The following is a 20115-nucleotide window of genomic DNA, read 5'->3' as shown; positions in this document are numbered from 1 at the left end:
CCCCTACGCGCAAGCGAATTATTGAAATAAAATTGAACCATGTGTTAGTCCCGAAATGACCTAGTTTGTGTCGAGTGGACGTTAACCCCATTTCTCTCTCTCTCTCTCTCTCTCTCTCTCTCTCTCTCTCTCTCTGCTCCTCCCTAAGGCATTTACATTATAAAAATTACAATTCGTAAAGAACTAGTGTTCAGCGTTAATGAGCTCTTAATCCCTCTTACAAGTTCATTAACTTAATAAAACAAGAACAATCCTATGTCGAAATCACCATTTCACAGATATTATTTGGTGGTACCAAAAGGCCTCGAGTTAAGAAATATCGACAACTTGATACAAGAATTGAACATATGAAAACACAGTTATTAAATGGCTCTTTAAGTGTAAATCGGTATGGAACAAATATTTCCTATTTAATGGGGTTGTAAAATGATTGTTATGTTGTAAGGCATTTATTTATAAATTATATAATGCTATCTTATATGTGTAAATCATTTAATGTTATTTAATAAATATTAAATTTGTTAAAATCAATATATTTTTATATGTGTAAGCTATTTAATGTTATTTAAAAAGAGTTAAATTTGTTAAAATCAATACAGTTTTAGTCTTAAAAAAGATATGGACTATAGTTTATAACACCATTGTTCTAGGATTAACTCTGGATTAGCGGCAAAATTTGACATCAAAGCCCGCCGGCTAAGTGGGAACACCCCATACTTATAGGCAAATGAAGGAAGTTGCTAGGTTGTGTCATGGGTTTAACTGCTTACAAAATGAAAAGATCGGAATATCTAGTACAACAACAGGAAGCATATATCCTAGTAACTACAAATTTGGTCCTAACTCAATTTTGATAAAACAAAAGTGTGTTACTCGGTTTTGATTTTTGACGGGGTATTTTGGTTTAAGTAATGTATTATGTCCTCATGAATAGAATGATTGTTAAATACTTGATTTATATACACGTGACACAATAGCTTTATTTATTTGTTGGGTGGGTTCACATAGCTTACCGCCTTTTATTATACCTTTGCCAATTTAAACCAATATTGATGTTGTGGCCTTCTGATATCCAATATTTAAGACCAAACAAACATTTTACCATTGGTACACGTATCGTGTACCATAATGCGTTTCAGCGCCATTTGTAACAAGGGATTCGAAGAACGAGTCTAGACATATTCCACAAGTCATGTCAAACGGTGACATCATATTCTTATCTGGAGAGCATGCACATTAATTTTTTGCGATGTAGACTGGAATGAACCAGACGCTAGAGATTGCCATTCGAATGAGACCATGACGTATTTCGCCGAACATAGCTGATTTGAAATTAAGAGTAAAAACAGAAACGATTTAATGTAAATCAGTTTATACACATTCATATTACATTATTATATGCGTTGCGACCCATTTGTGTCAATTTCTAGGTCCCAAATATTAGCAATCTGGTTAAAATACAGATCCTATTTCATTTCTTTTTTATAGTACAAATTTCGTTTTACTTGTCTTTACTACACTTGGATCTGGAAGAGTTGTTATTTAACTCGTGTTCTGAATGGTGTCAGGGTTAAGCCAATGAAACGGTCTGTTACGGCGAGCTTTAGGCGTGTTTTTCACGGAACTGTGGGTAATCCACTAGTAACATCAATGCTGATTGGTTAATCAAATGTCTGACGTCATAGGGTCATAAGTCGGTCTTTTGACCCCTGACGTGACCTATCACGATAACTGGTCAGATCTTCATGTAGTGTAGGCCATCGAAAGTATAAAAAAACGAAACGAAATATAGATCTGTATTTGAATCAGATTGTGATGAAAGTGGACCAATATTGAATTCTAATTAAATTATTATTTTGTCGTTTGTGAATCAAATTACTTCAGCACTGGGATATGTTTTTCTTTGTTTATTACAAATGGCGCCCGAAACCATTAAGATAACAACATCGATATTGATTGAAATGAACCACTATTCGCCGGGTGTTCGGTCCCTGCATTGGCCGAGAAAGTTCATCCCGATTTTCCGATGTGGTTTCCCCTTGTCAGTGATGCAGGACAGAGGGCCTGACAAGGAAAGCTGTCTAGTCCTTCGGATGATACGAAAAACCGCGGTCCCGTGTAAACATTGGAATGCACGTAAAAGATCCCTTGGCAGTTGGAATTCGATATAAGAGTAGACGATAGTGCCGCTGCCCGGGCAAAATTTCCCTCATAGCACACTGTATGGCGTATGCCCGTCTTCATTAGCCCAGTATAGGAGCAGAACAGTAGGACGTTAAACCCCATTTCATTTCATTTCATTTCATGAACCACTATTCAATTCTAATTCGTGTTTTTAGTTTCGAATTTTATGGATGACCTTTGTTCACGGAAAAAAGGGGTATCTAACCATTGTTCTATAGGCAATGATAGTGGTGGACAGATTCTCTGGTACTTTGCCAAGATTATTTTCCTGTTACGGATACCTGGATTAATTCTTCTTATAAATACATTTAAAGCGATAATTTCATATTTTCTAAGAAAGTCAAAACATAATTATTTCTATGTCTATTGCTCAATAGGTTGTCAACTCACTATTATACGATCAAAGGTTATCTTTCTCACACTTAAAAATCTTCAAACGTTTGAATTTGAAGTTGAAAATGATATTTTTGCCAATTTCTCAACTGGCAATAGTGAATTATAGGATTAATAGGATTATTCTTTAACAAGGTAGGACTGTTTATAGATACCATCTATTTTAGGGCTTTATTTTAATACATTTTAAAAATATAACTTAAAAATATTAAATTGCATCTTTAAATCTCTACACCTTTTTATACCTGCATATAAAAAAAGGGGTTATTTAAATTACTTTAGTTTTTCTGAACAGGAAACTGATAACGTAAATTGTTTAGGCCAAAGTTTCGAAGGTAAAGGAACGAGATTTAAAATCTCGTCAACACATTTCGGTCATTATGGGACTAACACATGGTCATTTTTTAAAGTTAGGTATGCGATCCGGACGCAGATGAATTTAGCCTGGATAGCGGCGTTTTCCTCTAATTCTAACTGTTCAGGTACTGGAAACACTTAAGCGCAACCGAGACTGAAAAATTTCAAATATTTTTCGCTGGCCGGGTTTAAATCCGGAACATTGTGTTTGTAATACCCCTGTCAAACTCTACTGCGGTCATTCTTTCCGGCTTTTCACCAAAGCGCAGCGAAATTATGAAATCCATGACACGAGGTAGTTTATACAACGTTCATGACGGGGGATTGAGTGTTTCCTCCCACTGCTAAAGACCCCTACGCGCAAGCAAATTATTGATTTAAATTAAACCACGTTAGTCCCGAAATAACCTAGTTAGTGTCGAGAGGACGTTACCCCCCCCCCTCTCTTTCTCTTTCTCTCTCTCTCTCTCCACGTTCTTGACCCTCTCATTACGCTCCAATTGTGACCACATGATCATAAGTAGCTCTTAAAGTGCACAAGGATGACGCGCTTTATAAATGCAATTTTGTCTGGTAAAGCTGAATGCATCATATAATTTAAAGGGATATAACTTACACTGTTATTCTTTTAAATTTACTGATTCGTATAAAAAAAATGTTTACAAAATTCATATAGGACTTCTTTAAAGTTGCCGGTTGACATTAAAGGAATGATGTAAAAGAAATGAAATGAATGGGGGTTTAACGTCCTACTGTTCTGCTCCGACTGGACTAGAACAGTGTGGCTACGACCTACTCTTATATCGAATTCCAACTGCCAAAGGATCTTTTATGTGCATGCCAATGCGTTCGCAGGATCTCGGTTTTCGTCCCATCCGAGCGACTAGATAGCAGTCCTTGTCAGGCCCTCCGTCCTGCAACACTGACAGTGGGAAACTACGTTGGAAAATCACGATGTTGGCGTCTTATGCACTTAGCTCTCGTGCTGTAAAGGATGGTTCTCTAAAAGAAATACCAGTTCTAAAATTGGTTCAATCCTTTTAACACTTACAAAGATATGATAGTCTGGCAACAGTCGACATTCCCCGTAGACGATATTATCAAGCCAGCTCCACCCTTTTTTATTCCGATTATGTACTTTTTCGTTTCATAATTATATGTTAAACATACATTATGCAAAAGCTAAATCTGCCTATTGCAGGTCTTTCTTTAGGCTTGAAATGTTATCTTAATTATTAAATATTTATTGGATTATGATCCGATTTGCTGCTCAACTTTCATTCCTGACCTAACCATGAAGTGGATAATGTTTTACTTTTATCGTACCGACTTTAGTAATGATGATAGAAGCTAGGCCGAAATTTCAATCGCTTAATTCTCGGTTCACAGTGGATCAATCAATTTGACTGAAATTATCAGCAAAATTCCCTTTACAATATTTAGTTTTTAACTAGTATAGTAAGAACTGCCAGCTCTTTATCTAATTTCCCATAATATATCTTTAAATAATCAATTCGGGTATTAAACAATATGCACCAGGCCATGAAAAAAAAAAGATATTGTCCGGTCAGTGACTGAACGTTACGTTTTTAAAAGTCAGGGTGATCCGACATCCCTTTGTTAAAACTATAACAATAGAAATATGATCTTATAATAGCAATGTATACCAGTCTAGGTAAGATGTATGTTATGATATGCACACGTAATGAAGTACATGTCACTGCAGAAAATTAAATTACGCTTGACTTCAATACATTTATATAGTGTGATAGTTCGTACAGAATACAAAATATGATTTTTAAACTTTTCATATGGATATTTCCTTTCCTTAGCTGCCAAGTGATCTGTAAAGGTGTTAATCGTGTACACCTCCCCAATAGAAATTAAATAGGTTTGACTCCTTTCAAAAATTATAAAAACGGTGATTTTTTTTTATCTAGGTATAATGTACCACGTTTAGATTATACATCTATTCTACATGCATTGGGGAGTAGAAGCGGGGGGGGGGGGGGGTTAGCGCGTGCGCGTTTAATCATAAGGTCTGTCATTAAGTCAACTGGGCGTGGTTTCGATTCCCGGTTTGTCGGTTCGCCTGTCTAACCTCGTGAGTTTTCTCTGGGTCCTCCGGTTTCCTCCCAGTTTGTGTCGAGTAGGCGTTGAACCCCATTTCTCTCTCTCTCTCTCTTTCTCTCTCACCCTCTCTCTGTCATTGAGTCAACTGGGTTTAACCATATGTTAGTCCTGGAATGACCTACTTTGTGTCGAGTGGACGTTAAATCCCATTTCTCTCTCTCTCTCTCTCTCTCTCTCTACATGTTTTGTTAATTTTATGTGATTATCTGTCTATTAAAAAGGATTTTCTTATTCATTAGACGGTTCACTGGTCTATTTATATGGACCTCGGGTCGACCTTGGGGAACATTTAAACTGGACATTTTCTCAACCCTGATCTAATATCTGTTGAGAAGATATCAGATTCTTTGGATTCCTGTAATTTTATCCAAATTCAAATCAGGGGCTGAATGAGAGGGACGCAATGACGAGCTTTGCGTCATGGTTTTGAGTTTTTGCGCCTCACTGAGGCACACATAATATATGAATATTGTTGTTTTTTTTGGCCCGGGCGGGATCTTATTTCTCATGCAAAATTATGGTTCACCACGCCCCTGAGTCAAACTATCTACTATTTACATCAGTTTTTGATTATAAAAAGCGAGCTCATATTGTATATCAGTATTAGCCTTTTGGAATTAAGTGTGCACCAACATACTTTCAAATATAATGGATGAAGTTTTACAGCCTATTGTTTTATTAGACATAAATATCCATCGATCACGCCTCTAACCAACACTGTAGGCTCTTCTTTATGCCATTTTTCATATGAAGTACAACCATGTACATTTTTAAAAAAAAACAGAGCGAATAAGTTAAAATAAAATTTCTAAACTCTGTCTCAGTGATTCAACTAATTGTATCATATCATAAGGCAGTGATTCTCAACCAGCGAAATTTTGAACGGCACACTAAGAAAATGCGAAAAATCAAGTGATCCCAATTGAGTATTAACTGGTATCTACTGATAGTTCATAGCTGTATTTTTCTTTATTTAGTTTGAGTCATTCTATGTGTCTGTGACTAGTCTGTGTGTACGGTTGTATGCCGTCTGACTTGCCATGTTTCTATTTTCCAAAATTTCGCTTTACTTGTCTTTACTACACTAGGGTCTGGACGAGTTGTTATATAACCCGCGTTCTGGATGATGTAAGGAATGAGCCAATGAAACCGTCTGTTACGGCGAGTTTTTGGCGTGAGGTTAATCAATGTCTGACGTCAAGGGGTCAAAAACGGTCGTAAGAACTATGACGCTACCTTCCACTACAACCGGTCATATCTTCAAGCAGTGTAGGCCATCGAAAGTATAAAAAAAAACGAAACGAAATATAGATCTGTATTTTAATCAGATTGTGTTTTATCAGACGTTTATAATTAACACAGCGATGTCAACTCATGTCGTTAAAAGTTCTATATAGGTAAGATGTACGTACATAGATTGAGAATTATGTAGGATTAATGTACCTGTGGTTTTTGATGACCCAGACAGGTAACACTATGTCGGTGTTTGGATAGTAGTTTCATTTACTCTTCTGTTTATAAACAATGAGTGGGAGGTAAAACTGCATTACATGCGTCAAATGATAATCTACGACGGAAAACCTAACCTTAGGAAAAAGGAAATTCCGACACTCCTCGACGCACTTACCAATCTGATTAAAATACAAATCTATATTTCGTTTCGTTTTTTTATACTTTCGATGGCCTACACACTGCATGAAGATCTGACCAGTTATAGTGGGAGTTCACGTCAGGGGTCAAACGAGCGGCTTTTGACCCAATGACGTCAGGCATTGATTAATCAATCAGTGTTGACGTTTTTAGTGGTTTATCCACAGTTCCGTGCACCAAAAGGTCAAGAACTCGCCGTAACAGACCGTTTCATTGGCTAATCCCTCACATCATCCAGAACACGTCAATGATAACAACTCTTCCAGATCCTAGTGTAGTAAAGCAAGGTAAAATGAAATTTTGAACTATAAAAACGAAATGAAATAGGATCTGTGTTTTAATCAGATTGAGCACCCATTCGCTCTCCATGTTCTAAAAATCTGAAATTTAAATAATAAGACAACAAAATGGTATAATTACCTCTGGTCTGTATAGGACGTCCGGCCATTCCTGGGCACCTGAAATAAATATTACAAAAGAAAGATATAGGTAATAACACATAACAATCTGGCTAAATCTATTTGTTAAGGCCAACCTCGTGGGTTTTCTCCGGGTCCCCCGGTTTCCTCCCACTGCTAAAGACCCCTACGCGCAAGCGAATTATGAAAATAAAATTGAACAATATGTTAGTCTCGAAATGACCTAGTTTGTGTCGAGTGGACGTTAAATCGCATTTCTCTCTCTCTCTCTCTATTTGTTAAGGCCACCCCATTTTTTGTCAAGGGCGTTGAGATCTAAATAAGGTTAGGCCACGTGATTGTAGGGTAAGCATTGGGGCTAAGTCCAGGGTTAGGGATATGGTTGGGGATTAGCGCAAGCCCTGTTTACATCTCGTGACCTATGACGAAAAATTGAGCTGGCCTTATCATTTAGCACTAACATAATCATACCCACCCATAAAACCCCTACTTTGATTTCGGTTAAAAAAGGATCAATTTCACTGAATTTGATTAGTATATTGATTTGTTTTGTGGGGTGATGATATGATTTCGTCCATAGAAAAAGCCAATGTTGGGATGTAACCAATTTTGTGTTTCACTGTTGACAAGGTAAGTCAGAAATTAAACATACATTATGCAAGAGCTAAATCTGCCTATTGCAGGTCTTTCTTTAGGCCTGAAATTATTAATTGGACATTAAATAACTTATCTAGAACATAATCAACTCTCGATGCCATCGATAGCCTGCAATATTTATTGGATTTGAATACATTTTGTGATAATTTAATGTAAATATGGAGATTTTATTTGTTATCATACCAGCGCCAGTAATGACGTTCGGGGCTAGCCTACAATTCCATGGCTAATATCTCGTTTCGGAGTGAAGCAATTTGACTGAAATGTTCAACATATTTTGTTTTTATTATCTAGTTTTTTAACTTTAAGCTAAAATTAGCTTTCGAAACAAAAAATTGGACTAATCGAAATAACAAATAAGATTAATACAGTCTAATAATTTGACAAATTAAAGTAAAAATATTATCGATTTGTTACCCCGCCCCCCCCCCCCCCCCAAAAAAAATAAATAAAAATAAAACAAAACCAAAAAAAACATCAACCCCCTATCCGGCATATGAATGGAATTAAAACATAAATTATATTATGGGTTATATACAATCTTACTGAATCTTACGAATTTGAAAATTTTTCAGAAACCAAAAACAAAAAACAAATTGTGAATTAGGCATACTGTGGATGTCATTTCATTACTAATAGGACTACTTTCTATAATCGTTGAATTCATCTCTATCGTTGAATTCATCTCTATCGTTGAATTCATCTCTATCGTTGAATTCATCTCTATCGCATCAATTTTTATATTATTTAACATGGGTATTTTCTTAATTCTAATTTTATATTGTACTTATTTTATATTGTACTTATTTTATATTGTACTTATTTTATATTGTACTTATTGTACTTATTTTATATTATTTTATATTGTACTTATTTTATATTGTACTTATTTTATATTGTACTTATTGTACTTATTTTATATTGTACTTATTGTACTTATTTTATATTGTACTTATTTTATATTGTACTTGTACAAATTTTGAGACACTGGAGGTTGGATGACCGAATGGTTAGCCCGTGCGCGCTGGATCATAAGGTATGTCATTGAGTCAACTGGCGTGGTTTCGATTCCCCGGTTGTACGTGACAAGGAGTAGGGTCGCCTGTTCAACCTCGTTGGTCCTCCGGTTTCTTCCCACTGCTAAAGACCACCTACACGCAAGCGAATTATTGAAATAAAATTAAATCATATGTGAGTCCCGAAATGACCTAGTTTGTGTTGAGTGAACATTAAAAACCATCTCTCTCTCTCTCTCTCTCCCTCTCTCTCTCTCTCTTGAGACATGTTATATTTTTAGCATGTATTTTTATGATTGAGTGTTTTTAACTTGAGTAACTCGACGAGAATGTTGTTCAACAACTTATCATCTTTAAGATGAACCTTTCAACTATAAAGCTGCTAGTATTAACGATTTATTCACCCACCCAAAGATACATACTTCAAATATTCTAATAATTTTACCTGTTTGAAAAAAATATAATCCGACTTCACTTAACAATTTAACTATCACAAATGAACTGTTCACTTAGTTACACCTATTCAGTTTGCAAGTGAGAGAATGAGAGAGAGAGAGAGAGAGAGAGTGGGGGAGAGGGGAGAGATAGAGAGAGAGAGAGAGAGAGAGAGAGAGAGAGAGAGAGAGAGTTAACATCAACTCAACACAACCACAAACTCGGTCATTTCGGGACTAACATATGATTCAATTTTATTTCAAAACTTCGCTTGCGCGTAAGCGTCTTAAGCAGTGGGAGGAAAACCACGGAGCTAGACAAGCGACTCTACTATTGTCATATACAAGCGAAGAAGCGAAACCACACCACTAGCAGACCTTATAATCTAACGCGGCTCACGCGTTAAACCATTCGTGTTGGCTAGGGTAGCTTCTCTGGATTTTCCAATCTGATTTCCCCTTGTCAGTGGTGCAGGACGAAAGGCCTTGTCAGTGGTGCAGGACGAAAGGCCTTGTCAGTGGTACAGGACGAAAGGCCTTGTCAGTGGTGCAGGACGAAAGGCCTTGTCAGTGGTGCAGGACGAAAGGCCTTGTCAGTGGTGCAGGACGAAAGGCCTTGTCAGTGGTGCAGGACGAAAGGCCTTGTCAGTGGTGCAGGACGAAAGGCCTTGTCAGTGGTGCAGGACGAAAGGCCTTGTCAGTGGTGCAGGACGAAAGGCCTTGTCAGTGGTGCAGGACGGAAGGCCTGACAAGAGAAAGGTGTTTAGTCGTTTGAAAACGAAATAAATCGTTGTATAGTATAAAATTGCCCTGGCAAATTTTGCTTCATAGCACACTCTATGGCCTATGCCCATCTTCATTAATCCATCAAGCCCGTAAACGGCGAAAGAAGCCTTATTTCGTATCACGAAAAAAATCTGTTTAACCAGCATTTTAGCAAATAGCTACAGTAAACGATCTGCTGACTCAACTGTGTACATTTAGTGACACTACCATTGGAGAAACATATTTATATATACATAGAAATGTTTTATATACATGTAAAGGTAGACGTATAGACGTTTACACTTGAAAGCCAAAACCAGCTGACTAAAATCTTGTTTTTCACTTATCTATTTTTAACCGTTCGACTATAAAATCATGAGACTGCACTTTAAAAAATACATATAATATTTTACAACGCGGCGTTCTCTGGGTACGAGAACACGGCGTCACAGATTCGTCGCTCTCTCAACAATTCTACGTCACCAGATACGACATTAGGGACATTAAAATTTTATGGCGTGCCCCCAGGTTCACAGCAAGATCTGTTTGAGTAAAATGATTTATCGAGTGCCCGGTTGTACGTGACAAGGAGTAGGATCGCCTGTCCAACTTCCTGCGTTTTCTCCGGGTCATTCGACCCCTACGCGCAAGCGATAATTGAAATAAGGTTGAGCCGTGTGGTAGTCCTGAAATGACCTGGTTTGTGTCGAGTGGGCGTTAAACCCCATTTCTCTCTCTCTCACTTTAAACGCACTTTCGTAGTTTGGTTAAGGGTGATCTTTTGTTTTTTTGTTTCTTAGATTAAATGTTATTTGAATATCTGAATTTATTTATCAAAAATTACCAGAAATCACTGCTTTTTAAACAAATCTAAACGTACTTTCGTATTTTGGTATAGTTTTTTTTCTGTTTCTTACAGTAAATATTAATTTTCGATTAGAAATTGAAGCCTAGAAATTTAACAAAAATAACAATTATGTGCCGGCAACAAGACGTATTATTAATTCAGGAGTGGGCGCATTTCAAGATGGGAAAACGTACTCAATATACTAAAACTTTGACCCTTATCGCAACCAGTTCACTTTTTTTAACACCCACCAACGAACCTCTCAATGGTACGCCCGTTTAAGGTGAGAATAATTTTCCAGGGATCAGACCACTGCAATCAATGATAATAATTGTACCAAAACGTGAGAGAAATCACATAGAACAAAGCGACAAGGGTCAGAGGGTTAAAGGGGGAAGGTGTTAAAATACTGACCACTGTCCATTTCTATACCAGTGAATACGCCTTGTTACTATTTATAACTATGGTATAACCCCAAATAACCCCGGATAAATACAGGTTATTCACCGTTACATTTGGACCTTTCTTATATACCTCAACATAATTATTTCATTAAGATAAATACATGTAAAAAAATTTTTATTTTTTTTAATGAATCAAATTTTAATTTTTATTCCACCCTTATAATATGTTAGATCATTCTGGGCCTATTCGAATTAAAAAGTTATTTTTCGGTGGGGTATTTTTCTAAATAAAAATCGATTTCAATTGATTATCAATTATAAAATCATATTTCTATAGGGAGAGAATATTTTCGTGATATTGCGTGTTCGGGAAAGGAAATAAATAAGAGATATCGAGTGTTCCAAAAAGGCAATATTTTTGTGATAATGGATGGTTTAGAAAAGGCAAAATTTTTTACTGACATAGATGTTCTAGACTGAGAATATTTGAGTGATGTCGTGTGTTCTAAGAAGAGAATATTTTAATGATACCGTTCGAGAACATGAATATATTAGCGATATCGAATGTTCGAGAAAGGGAATATATATTAGTGATAACGAGTGTCCTAGACGGAGAATATATTGGTGATGTCGAGTGTTAAAAGAATATTTGTGATATCGCGATATCGCATGTTCTAATCTGAGAATATATTAGTCTTATCGCGTGATCCAAAAAGGGAATATATTAGTGACAGAGAATTGGGTATATTATTATTACTGCTTCAGATAAAGAGAATATATTTGGAGTGTAATTTAGCTCTGAGAAGTGATATAATATGTTCTAAAAATAGGAGAAAGTTCATCGGGATTTTCCGGCGTGGTTTCCCTTGTCAGTGATGCAGGACGTAGGGCCTGACTAGTCGTTCGGATCGGACAAAAACCGAGGCCCGTGTAAACAATAGCGTGCACGTAAAAGATCCCTAAGCTAATGGAATTCGAAATACGAGTATGCCTTACCGCCACTACCCGGGCAAAATCCCCCCCCCCCCCTTAGCACACTGTATGGCGTATGAACGTCTTCATTAGCCCAGTCGGAGCAGCAGAACAGTAGGGCGTTAAACCCCATTCCATTTCATGTATAAGTGATATCGGGTGTTCTATTAGAAGTGAACAAATCCCAGCGGCCAATAACTCATATCTCTAAATAGAACGACGACACGACATTCAGTGTATACCATTTAAGCATAATTGCATAGTAAGTGATTCTATTCTTTGTGAGGAAAAAAGTAGATCTAAATACAAGCACGTGTATAATAATAGAAGTAAATGTTACGAACTGTCTGGTCTGAAGTTATTCATGAATACAACTGAATACTAAAAGCCATTACCATATGGTTGAATAAGTCGTGTGAATACCAAATCAAGTAGTCAATGGTGGTTTTAAACTGATATTGTTTGTTAATCGCTGCGGTAATAATTTGATCATTTGTATGTAATAAATTCATAATAGGCTTAAATCTGTTCGTGTAGGAAATATTGCTTAGAAATCTTATGAAGTTGAAGTGCGTGTGGTATAATCTTGTCGAACTGTATAAAATAGCTGAACCTATTTAGTTTATGATATTATACGAATACCGAAATTTGACACCAGGCCCCAAAGTTACAAAGCATTCTAAGACTTAAAGTAGCTAAGTCTCTAACTCAATATCATCCAAAATCTTCGACATTGAAAACACGATTTTTTGTCAATTTAAATCAACATTGATGTTGTGATCTTACCGGGAAATGATGGGCTTCTGATATCCAATACATGTATTTAAGACAAAATAAACAGTTTACCATTAGTACACGATTCGTGTACCATAATGCGTTTCAGCGCCATTTGTAACAAGGGACTCCAAGAACGAGGCTAGCCCACAAGTCATGTCAAACGGTGACGTCATATTCTTATCTGGAGAGCATGCCCAATAAATATTATCGGTGTAGACTGCAATATCGAGACGCTAGAGATTGCCGTTCGGTTGAGACTTCTGGTGTATTTCGCCGAATATAACTGATTCGGAATTAGAGTAAAAACGGAAACGATTAAATATAAATCAGTTTATATACATTCATATTACATTATTATATGCGTTGCGACCCATTTGTGTCAATTTCTAGGTCCCAAATATTAGTGATTTAGCTCCTTTAAGTTAAGAATTTGCTCAACTTTCAATCGCTGTTTATGAGAAACATCTTTGATTCAGAAACACCAAACTTTGCACATAGTTTCTTATTGATGTATTTGATACATTAAAGCAACAAAAGTTTTATAAAGGGCTATATTTTAGTTACAATAAGGCGAAAAATTTTGAATAAATTCTTAACTTGAGTCTTAGAATGTTTTGTGAACTCGAGGCATGGTGATTTGATATTCGATATTCCACTGATTAGTCGTTTTATTAAAGATACAGTATGTAAGATTTGGATAAAGAGCTAGCCATTCTTGCTATAATAGTTCGAAAGTAGATGATGTAAAGTGAATAATTTGAAATTTTCATTCAAATTACTCTATTGCGAGCGAACATATTAGCCCTTGACGGTTTTGACAAGACGTGTGCAATAATTTCAACAACAGTACTGGTTGTTCGAAGCTAAGTCTCGCTCCTCCACTTTTAGATTAAATCAAAATATGACTGAACCGTTCTAATCCATATAATATCGGGGAAATCCGATGCCATCTAGGGTTGATTATGTCCCGGATAAATTAATTAATGTCTAATTAATAATTTAGAAAACATTTCAGGCCTAAAGAAACCTGCAATAAGCAGATTTAGCTCTTGCATAATGTATGTTTAAAGGAACAAAATGGTGTTTAACGTGCTTCTATTTTGCACCAATCAGGCTAAAAGAGATGCCTTGCAGAGTGCTATGGGCGCAATTGTTCTCTTATGTTAGGTTCCCACTGTCATGCGATTCGTTACAATAGGAATGTCCCTAATGAGTCCACGTTTTTGTACGTGCAGATACGTTCGGAAACGTTTCGATACGACAGGATTACCAATTCGCTGACTTTGGATACATTTCACACCTACTTTTAATATTGTAAAACGGAAAGTTCCCGGTGTGGTTCTCCCTTGTAGGTGATGCAGGACTGAGGGTCTGTCAAGCTACAACGTATAGTTGTAGGGATGGGACGAAAACCCGAGGTCCCGTGTACACATTGGTGTGCACGTAAAAGATCCCTTGACAGTTGGTATTCGATATAAGAGTAGGCCGTGGCGCCATTGTCCTGGCGAAATTTGCCTCAAAACACACTGTATGACGTATGCCCGTATTGACTAGTCCAGTATAGGAGCAGATCAGTAGGATGTTAAACCCCATTTCATTTCATTTCATTTCATGTATGTATGTATGTCAATGAAACTGGTGCTTTAATTGACATTTGAAATATAAGACTGGTCTGTGTAAATGTTACCTATATTTTTACCTGAACTAAATACCAAAACCTATATGCTTTATTTACCTGTGTCGTACAGGTACACTTTAAAACAGTTCAGTCACATTAATGAAAGAGACCTGGCGATTTGGTGGTGAAGTTTGTATTTGTTACTCAACAGAGTTTCTGGGAGATGTATCCCCTTTATTTGATGGGGAGTTATTGTCGCTGTTTTTCGGAGAAGTGTCCCCTTTCGTTGTCGCTGAGTAATTGTCGCAATTTCTGGGATATTTGTTCTATTTATTTGTTGCTTAGTTATTGTGAGTTTCTGAGAGATCTGCCCGCTTTATTCGTTGCTTAGTTATTGTTACTGAGATGAATTTCTGGGACATCTGCCCGCTTTATTTGTCGCGGAGTTATTAGTTACTCGGTGAGTTTCTGGGAAACCAGTTCCCTTCATTTGTCGCTGAGTTATGAGTTACTCAGATGAGTTTCTGGGAAATCAACTCCTTTTATTTCTCGCGGAGTTATTTGTTACTCGGTGAGTTTCTGGGAAATCAGACCCCTCTATTTGTCACGGGGTTATTGTTACTTGATGAGTATCTAGGAAATCAGACCCCTTTATTTGTCGCGGGGTTATTGTTACTCGATGAGCTTCTGGGAAATCTGCCCCCTTTACTTGTCGCGGAGTTACTGTTACTCGGTGAGTTTCTGGGAAGTCAGACCCTTTATTTGTCGCGGAGTTATTATCGGAGTTTCTAGGAGATTTGTCCGCTTTATTTATTGTAGGAGTTTTTAGGAGATGTGACCGCTTTATTTCGGAGTTTCTAGAAGATTTGACCGCTTTATTTGTCGCGGAGTTATTGTCGGAGTTTCTGGGAGATTTGTCCGCTTTATTTGTAGTTTCTAGAAGATCTGTCTCCTATATTTATCGCAGAGTTATTATTGCATGGATTTTAGCATGGATTAACCAGTGTAAAATTTAATATTTCCCGAAAAATGCAAACGACACACAAATAGGTAGAACAGAAATAAAAACGTTAACATTTAATTATTCCAATGTCTCTCTTCAAACCCTGATATAAATATACCATGTTAAAACCATTATCTATACTCTATAAAACTGCATGTTTAGTCTTTTGCTGCTTCTGTTTACGTTCAATCTTTATGTGCAGTCAACCACCGCCTTATTTTTTTTACAAGATTCTAGACAAGGAAACACGACCCTGAAATTATGTGATTGCTATAATTCTTACAATTAAAATTTATTTGTAAAAACTATTTTTTTAAATCACAGGTTGTATATACCGTTATTTGGTTAAATTTGTGACTAGCGAGTTTTGGGGTTTTTTGGGGGGTTTATATCTTGACCCCAGCTTTTAAAATCACAGTTTGTATATACCGTTCTTTAGTTAAATTGAGAGTGTTTTTTTGTGGTTTATATCTTGACCTGAGCTTTTAGACCGTTTATACCGTTATTTGGTTAAATTTGTTTTGTTTTTTTTGTTTTTTTTTTGACCCGAGCTTTTAAAATCACTGGTTGTATATACCGTTATGTGGTTAAATATGAGACTAACGAGTGTGGTTTTTTTTGTGGTTTATATCATGACCCGAGCTTTGAAATGAAATAGGGTTTAACTTCTTACTTTTCGAGGTAATGAAGGCAGATATACGCCAAGCAGCATGCTGTTTGGCCTTTTTTGAGCCGACAGGCGCGCTACGGCCTGATCTTATTTCGATTTTTAACGTCTCATCGGAACAACTAAACACTTTTCCCTATATCAGGCGCTCAGCTCCTAGCTGAACGATTGGAGCTGACGGTCCATAAAACTCCATATCATTTCATTTCCTAGCCGAACTGTCCCGACGAACTTTCTCGAACAATAACATGAGCCCTCCAGGTCGCTGATGGTTCATCCTCGCCAAGCGACCGTCGATCCCGTTACTAACTGAAGAGAGACCATAGACTTGGATTTCAGAAGCAGAAACTATAACCTTTGAAAGATCTCAAAAAATAAAAATAAATAATCATCTTACCTGCTTGTTTCAATGTAAGTACATAAATAATAAAAATACATTGAATCTTTCCTGATATTATTCCCCACATCACCGTAAGTTCATTCTGTTATATATTCCACTAATACCCGTCTTCAACTCACGTCCGAAACTACCACACTAGACAATGACCTCTTGACGTTCGTGACCCCCCGCACTATTTTGTGTAACGTGACGGCACAGTGTATAAACCGGTTGGTTTAGCGAGTTAGGCGAAAGCGTGTGTGTGTGTGTTGCCTGTTGACAAGAGACGAATCAAGCCCTGAGTGAACAAGTTTTAATCCTACCTACATGTTTTATAGTGAGCCAAAGAACTGTGTTATCATGTTGACTAACTTGTCTATCGGTATAAATAACCACTCTGCATTAATTAATATACTCATACCTGTTATATTAAAATTACCAGGGATTGACATTTCAAAGACAACTCTGAATTTATATTTTAAATGAAATAATGTAAATTCTGTATGCTTGGGTTTACTAGCAACTCTGAAATTGTATTTTAATTGAAATAACGTAAATTCTGTACAGTTAAGGTTAATAGTGATCGACATTTCAAAAGCAACTCTGAATTTGTATTTTAACTGGTTGAGTTTACTACCGATCGACATATCAAAGGCAACGTTGAATTTGTATTTTAATTGAAATAACGTAACTGTATGGTCGGGTTTACTTACTAGCGATCGACATTTCAAAGGCAACGTTGAATTTGTATTTTAACTGAATTAATGTAAATTCTGTCTGGTTGAGTTTACTAGCGATCGACATTTCAAAGGCAACGTTGAATTTGTATTTTAACTGAATTAATGTAAATTCTGTCTGGTTGAGTTTACTAGCGATCGACATTTCAAAAGCAACTCTGAATTTGTATTTTAACTGAATTAATGTAAATTCTCTTATGGTTGACTTTACTAGGGGTCGACATTTCAAAGGCAACTCTTTAAAGGAGCTAAATTGCTAATATTTGGGACCTAGAAATTGACATAAATGGGTCGCAACGCAAATAATAGTGTATTATGAATGTATATAAAGTGATTTACATTCAATCGTTTCTGTTTTTACTCCAATTTCAAATCAGTTATGTTCGGCGAAATCGAATGGCAATCTCTAGCGTCTTGTTATTCCAGTCTACACCGATAGTATTTATTCCTTGTGGAATATGTCTAGCCTCGTTCCTCGAGTCCCTTGTTACAAATAGCGCTGAAATTATTATGGTACACGATTCGTGTTCCAATGGTAAAATGTTTATTTTGTCTCCAACATTGGATCCCGGTAAGATCAGAACATCAATGTTGATTTAAATTGACAAATAATTCGTGTTTTTAATGTCGAAGACGTTGGATGTTACTGAGTTAGAGACTTAGCTATATAAAATGAAATGTCGTAAATTCCGTATGTTTGAGGTTCCTAGCGATCGATATTTCAAAGGCAACTTTGAATTTATATTTTGATTGAATTAATGTTAATTTTGTATGTTTTGATTTGTCTGTAGTGCGGTTCTCCTGCGTTTATTTTATTTATTAATTTTTACCGTTTTCCTGTATCCTATCCGAATTATCGCCCTTATTCTTTTGATGTTCTCGCTCATGACGCAACTGGCAGACTATCACCATCACCATTCAGAAGACGACCGACGTCAAGAGAGAGAGAAATGGAGTTTAACGTCCGCTCGACACAAACGAGGTCATTTCGGGCCTAACATATGGTTCAATTCTATTTCAATCTTTGTGGGAGGAAACCGGAGGACCCGGAGAAAACCCACGAAGTAGAAGGCGACCCTACTCCTTGTCACGTACAACCGGGGAATCGAAACCACGCCAGTTGACTCATTGACAGACCTTATGATACAACGCGCACACGCTAACCAGGCCCGTAGCAAAAATGCCCCCCCCCCCGAAAAAAATTGCCGACCATAGCTCTAAAATACCTACTGTAGACTGTGCCCACCCTAAAACCTTCACTGCCCCTGCGCATGCAACAAGCTGGCTACGGGCCTGGCGCTAACCATTCGGCCATCCAACCCCACGAAAACCTCAATAATCGAGCACAAAATAAGTGAAGTACCAGAAGAATAGAATGAGCTCACGAGAAATGTGTTGATATGGAATAAATGTGATTTGAATATATACTGACCTATATCAACATGTGTATTGAAAACTACATGCACGTGCTTTACATATACACGTGTACATGTCTATATGATGATATATAAATACCACCTATATATATATATATATATATAATAAACATGTTCCACTTATATTTATTCTTACACACTCAGCATTTCTTGGTTTATTTTCTCTTATTTAATTGGCGACACGGTGGCTTAGTTAGTACGGTGATAGCTCAATGTCCAAAATGAAATGAAATGAAATGGGGTTTAACGTCCTACTGTTCTGCTCCGAACTGGGCTAATGAAGACGGACATACGCCATACAGTGTGCTATGGGGGGAGGGGGGTTGCTCGGACAGCGGCACTACGGCATCTTCCAACTGTCAAGGGATCTTTCACATGTACGCCAATGTGTACACGGTTTTTCGTCCCATCCGAACGACTAGATAGCTGTTTATCTGGATGGACTTTCTCGGTCAATACAGGGATCAAACACCCGACCTCAGGCTAGCTAGAGCCGGCGTCTTACCCACTTAGCCACTGTGACCCCAAGCTCTCTACCCAGGACTCTTTCAGATAAAAGGTCACGTGTACACATTGGTATATACGTTAAAGAACCCCTGGTAGTTCGAATTTGAAGAAGAGTGGAGGGATACGCCACTGTCCGGGCAAAACATCCCCACAACACACTACATGGCATATGAATGAAATGGGGTTTAACGTCCTACTTTTCTGCACCGATTATACTAAAGAAGACGGGCATGTCATACATTGTGCTGTGAAGGCAATTTTGCCCGAACAGCGGCGTTACGGCCTACTATTATTTTGAATTCCAACTGTCAATGGTTCTTTTGCGTGCACGCCAATGTGTACACTGGGCCTAGGTTTGTTTCATCCGAACAACTAGACAACCGACATGGTCCGCCAGCTTCACCGACGTATCAATTTTATTCCGGTCACACATGAATTTTTCTTTTAATTTCGCACTATTCGATGGATTGAGGTAATTAAATCCACAACAAACAAAAGTACATATAGGTAGGTGATCACGTTCTTCTTCTTCTTCCAATTGTGGAATCGGGTTATTGAGAGAACGTACTTGGCTCTGGGAGAGAGAGAGAGAGAGAGAGAGAGAGAGAGGCGAATTATTGAAATAAATTTGAAGCACATGTTAGTCCCGAAATGACCTGGTTTGTGTCAAGTGGACGTTAAACCCCATTTCTCTCCCTGTCTCTCTCGAGACTGGGTGTCTAAGCCATGCACCCAGCGCTAACAAAACCAAGAACGAGAT

General features: G+C 37.3%; 1 protein-coding gene across 1 annotated transcript in view; it reads right to left on the bottom strand.

The window, feature by feature from the left end:
• The window catches only part of LOC126812084 (collagen alpha-5(IV) chain), a 46698-nt gene extending 29725 nt beyond the window's left edge, over positions 1–16973 (bottom strand). The window contains exons 1-2 of the mRNA XM_050538269.1: positions 16694–16973; positions 7138–7175 (exon numbers count right to left, since the gene is read on the bottom strand). Of these exons, the coding sequence (XP_050394226.1) occupies positions 7138–7175; positions 16694–16763 (108 nt within the window). The 5' untranslated portion in view covers positions 16764–16973. The remainder of the gene's footprint in view (positions 1–7137; positions 7176–16693) is intronic.
• Between the last annotated feature and the right edge of the window lie 3142 nt (positions 16974–20115).

The sequence above is a fragment of the Patella vulgata genome, chromosome 2 (assembly GCF_932274485.2).
Source record: "Patella vulgata chromosome 2, xgPatVulg1.2, whole genome shotgun sequence".
NCBI lineage: Eukaryota > Metazoa > Mollusca > Gastropoda > Patellidae > Patella > Patella vulgata.
Note: the sequence above shows the minus strand (reverse complement) of the source record. Positions and strands in the feature narration are given on the sequence as shown.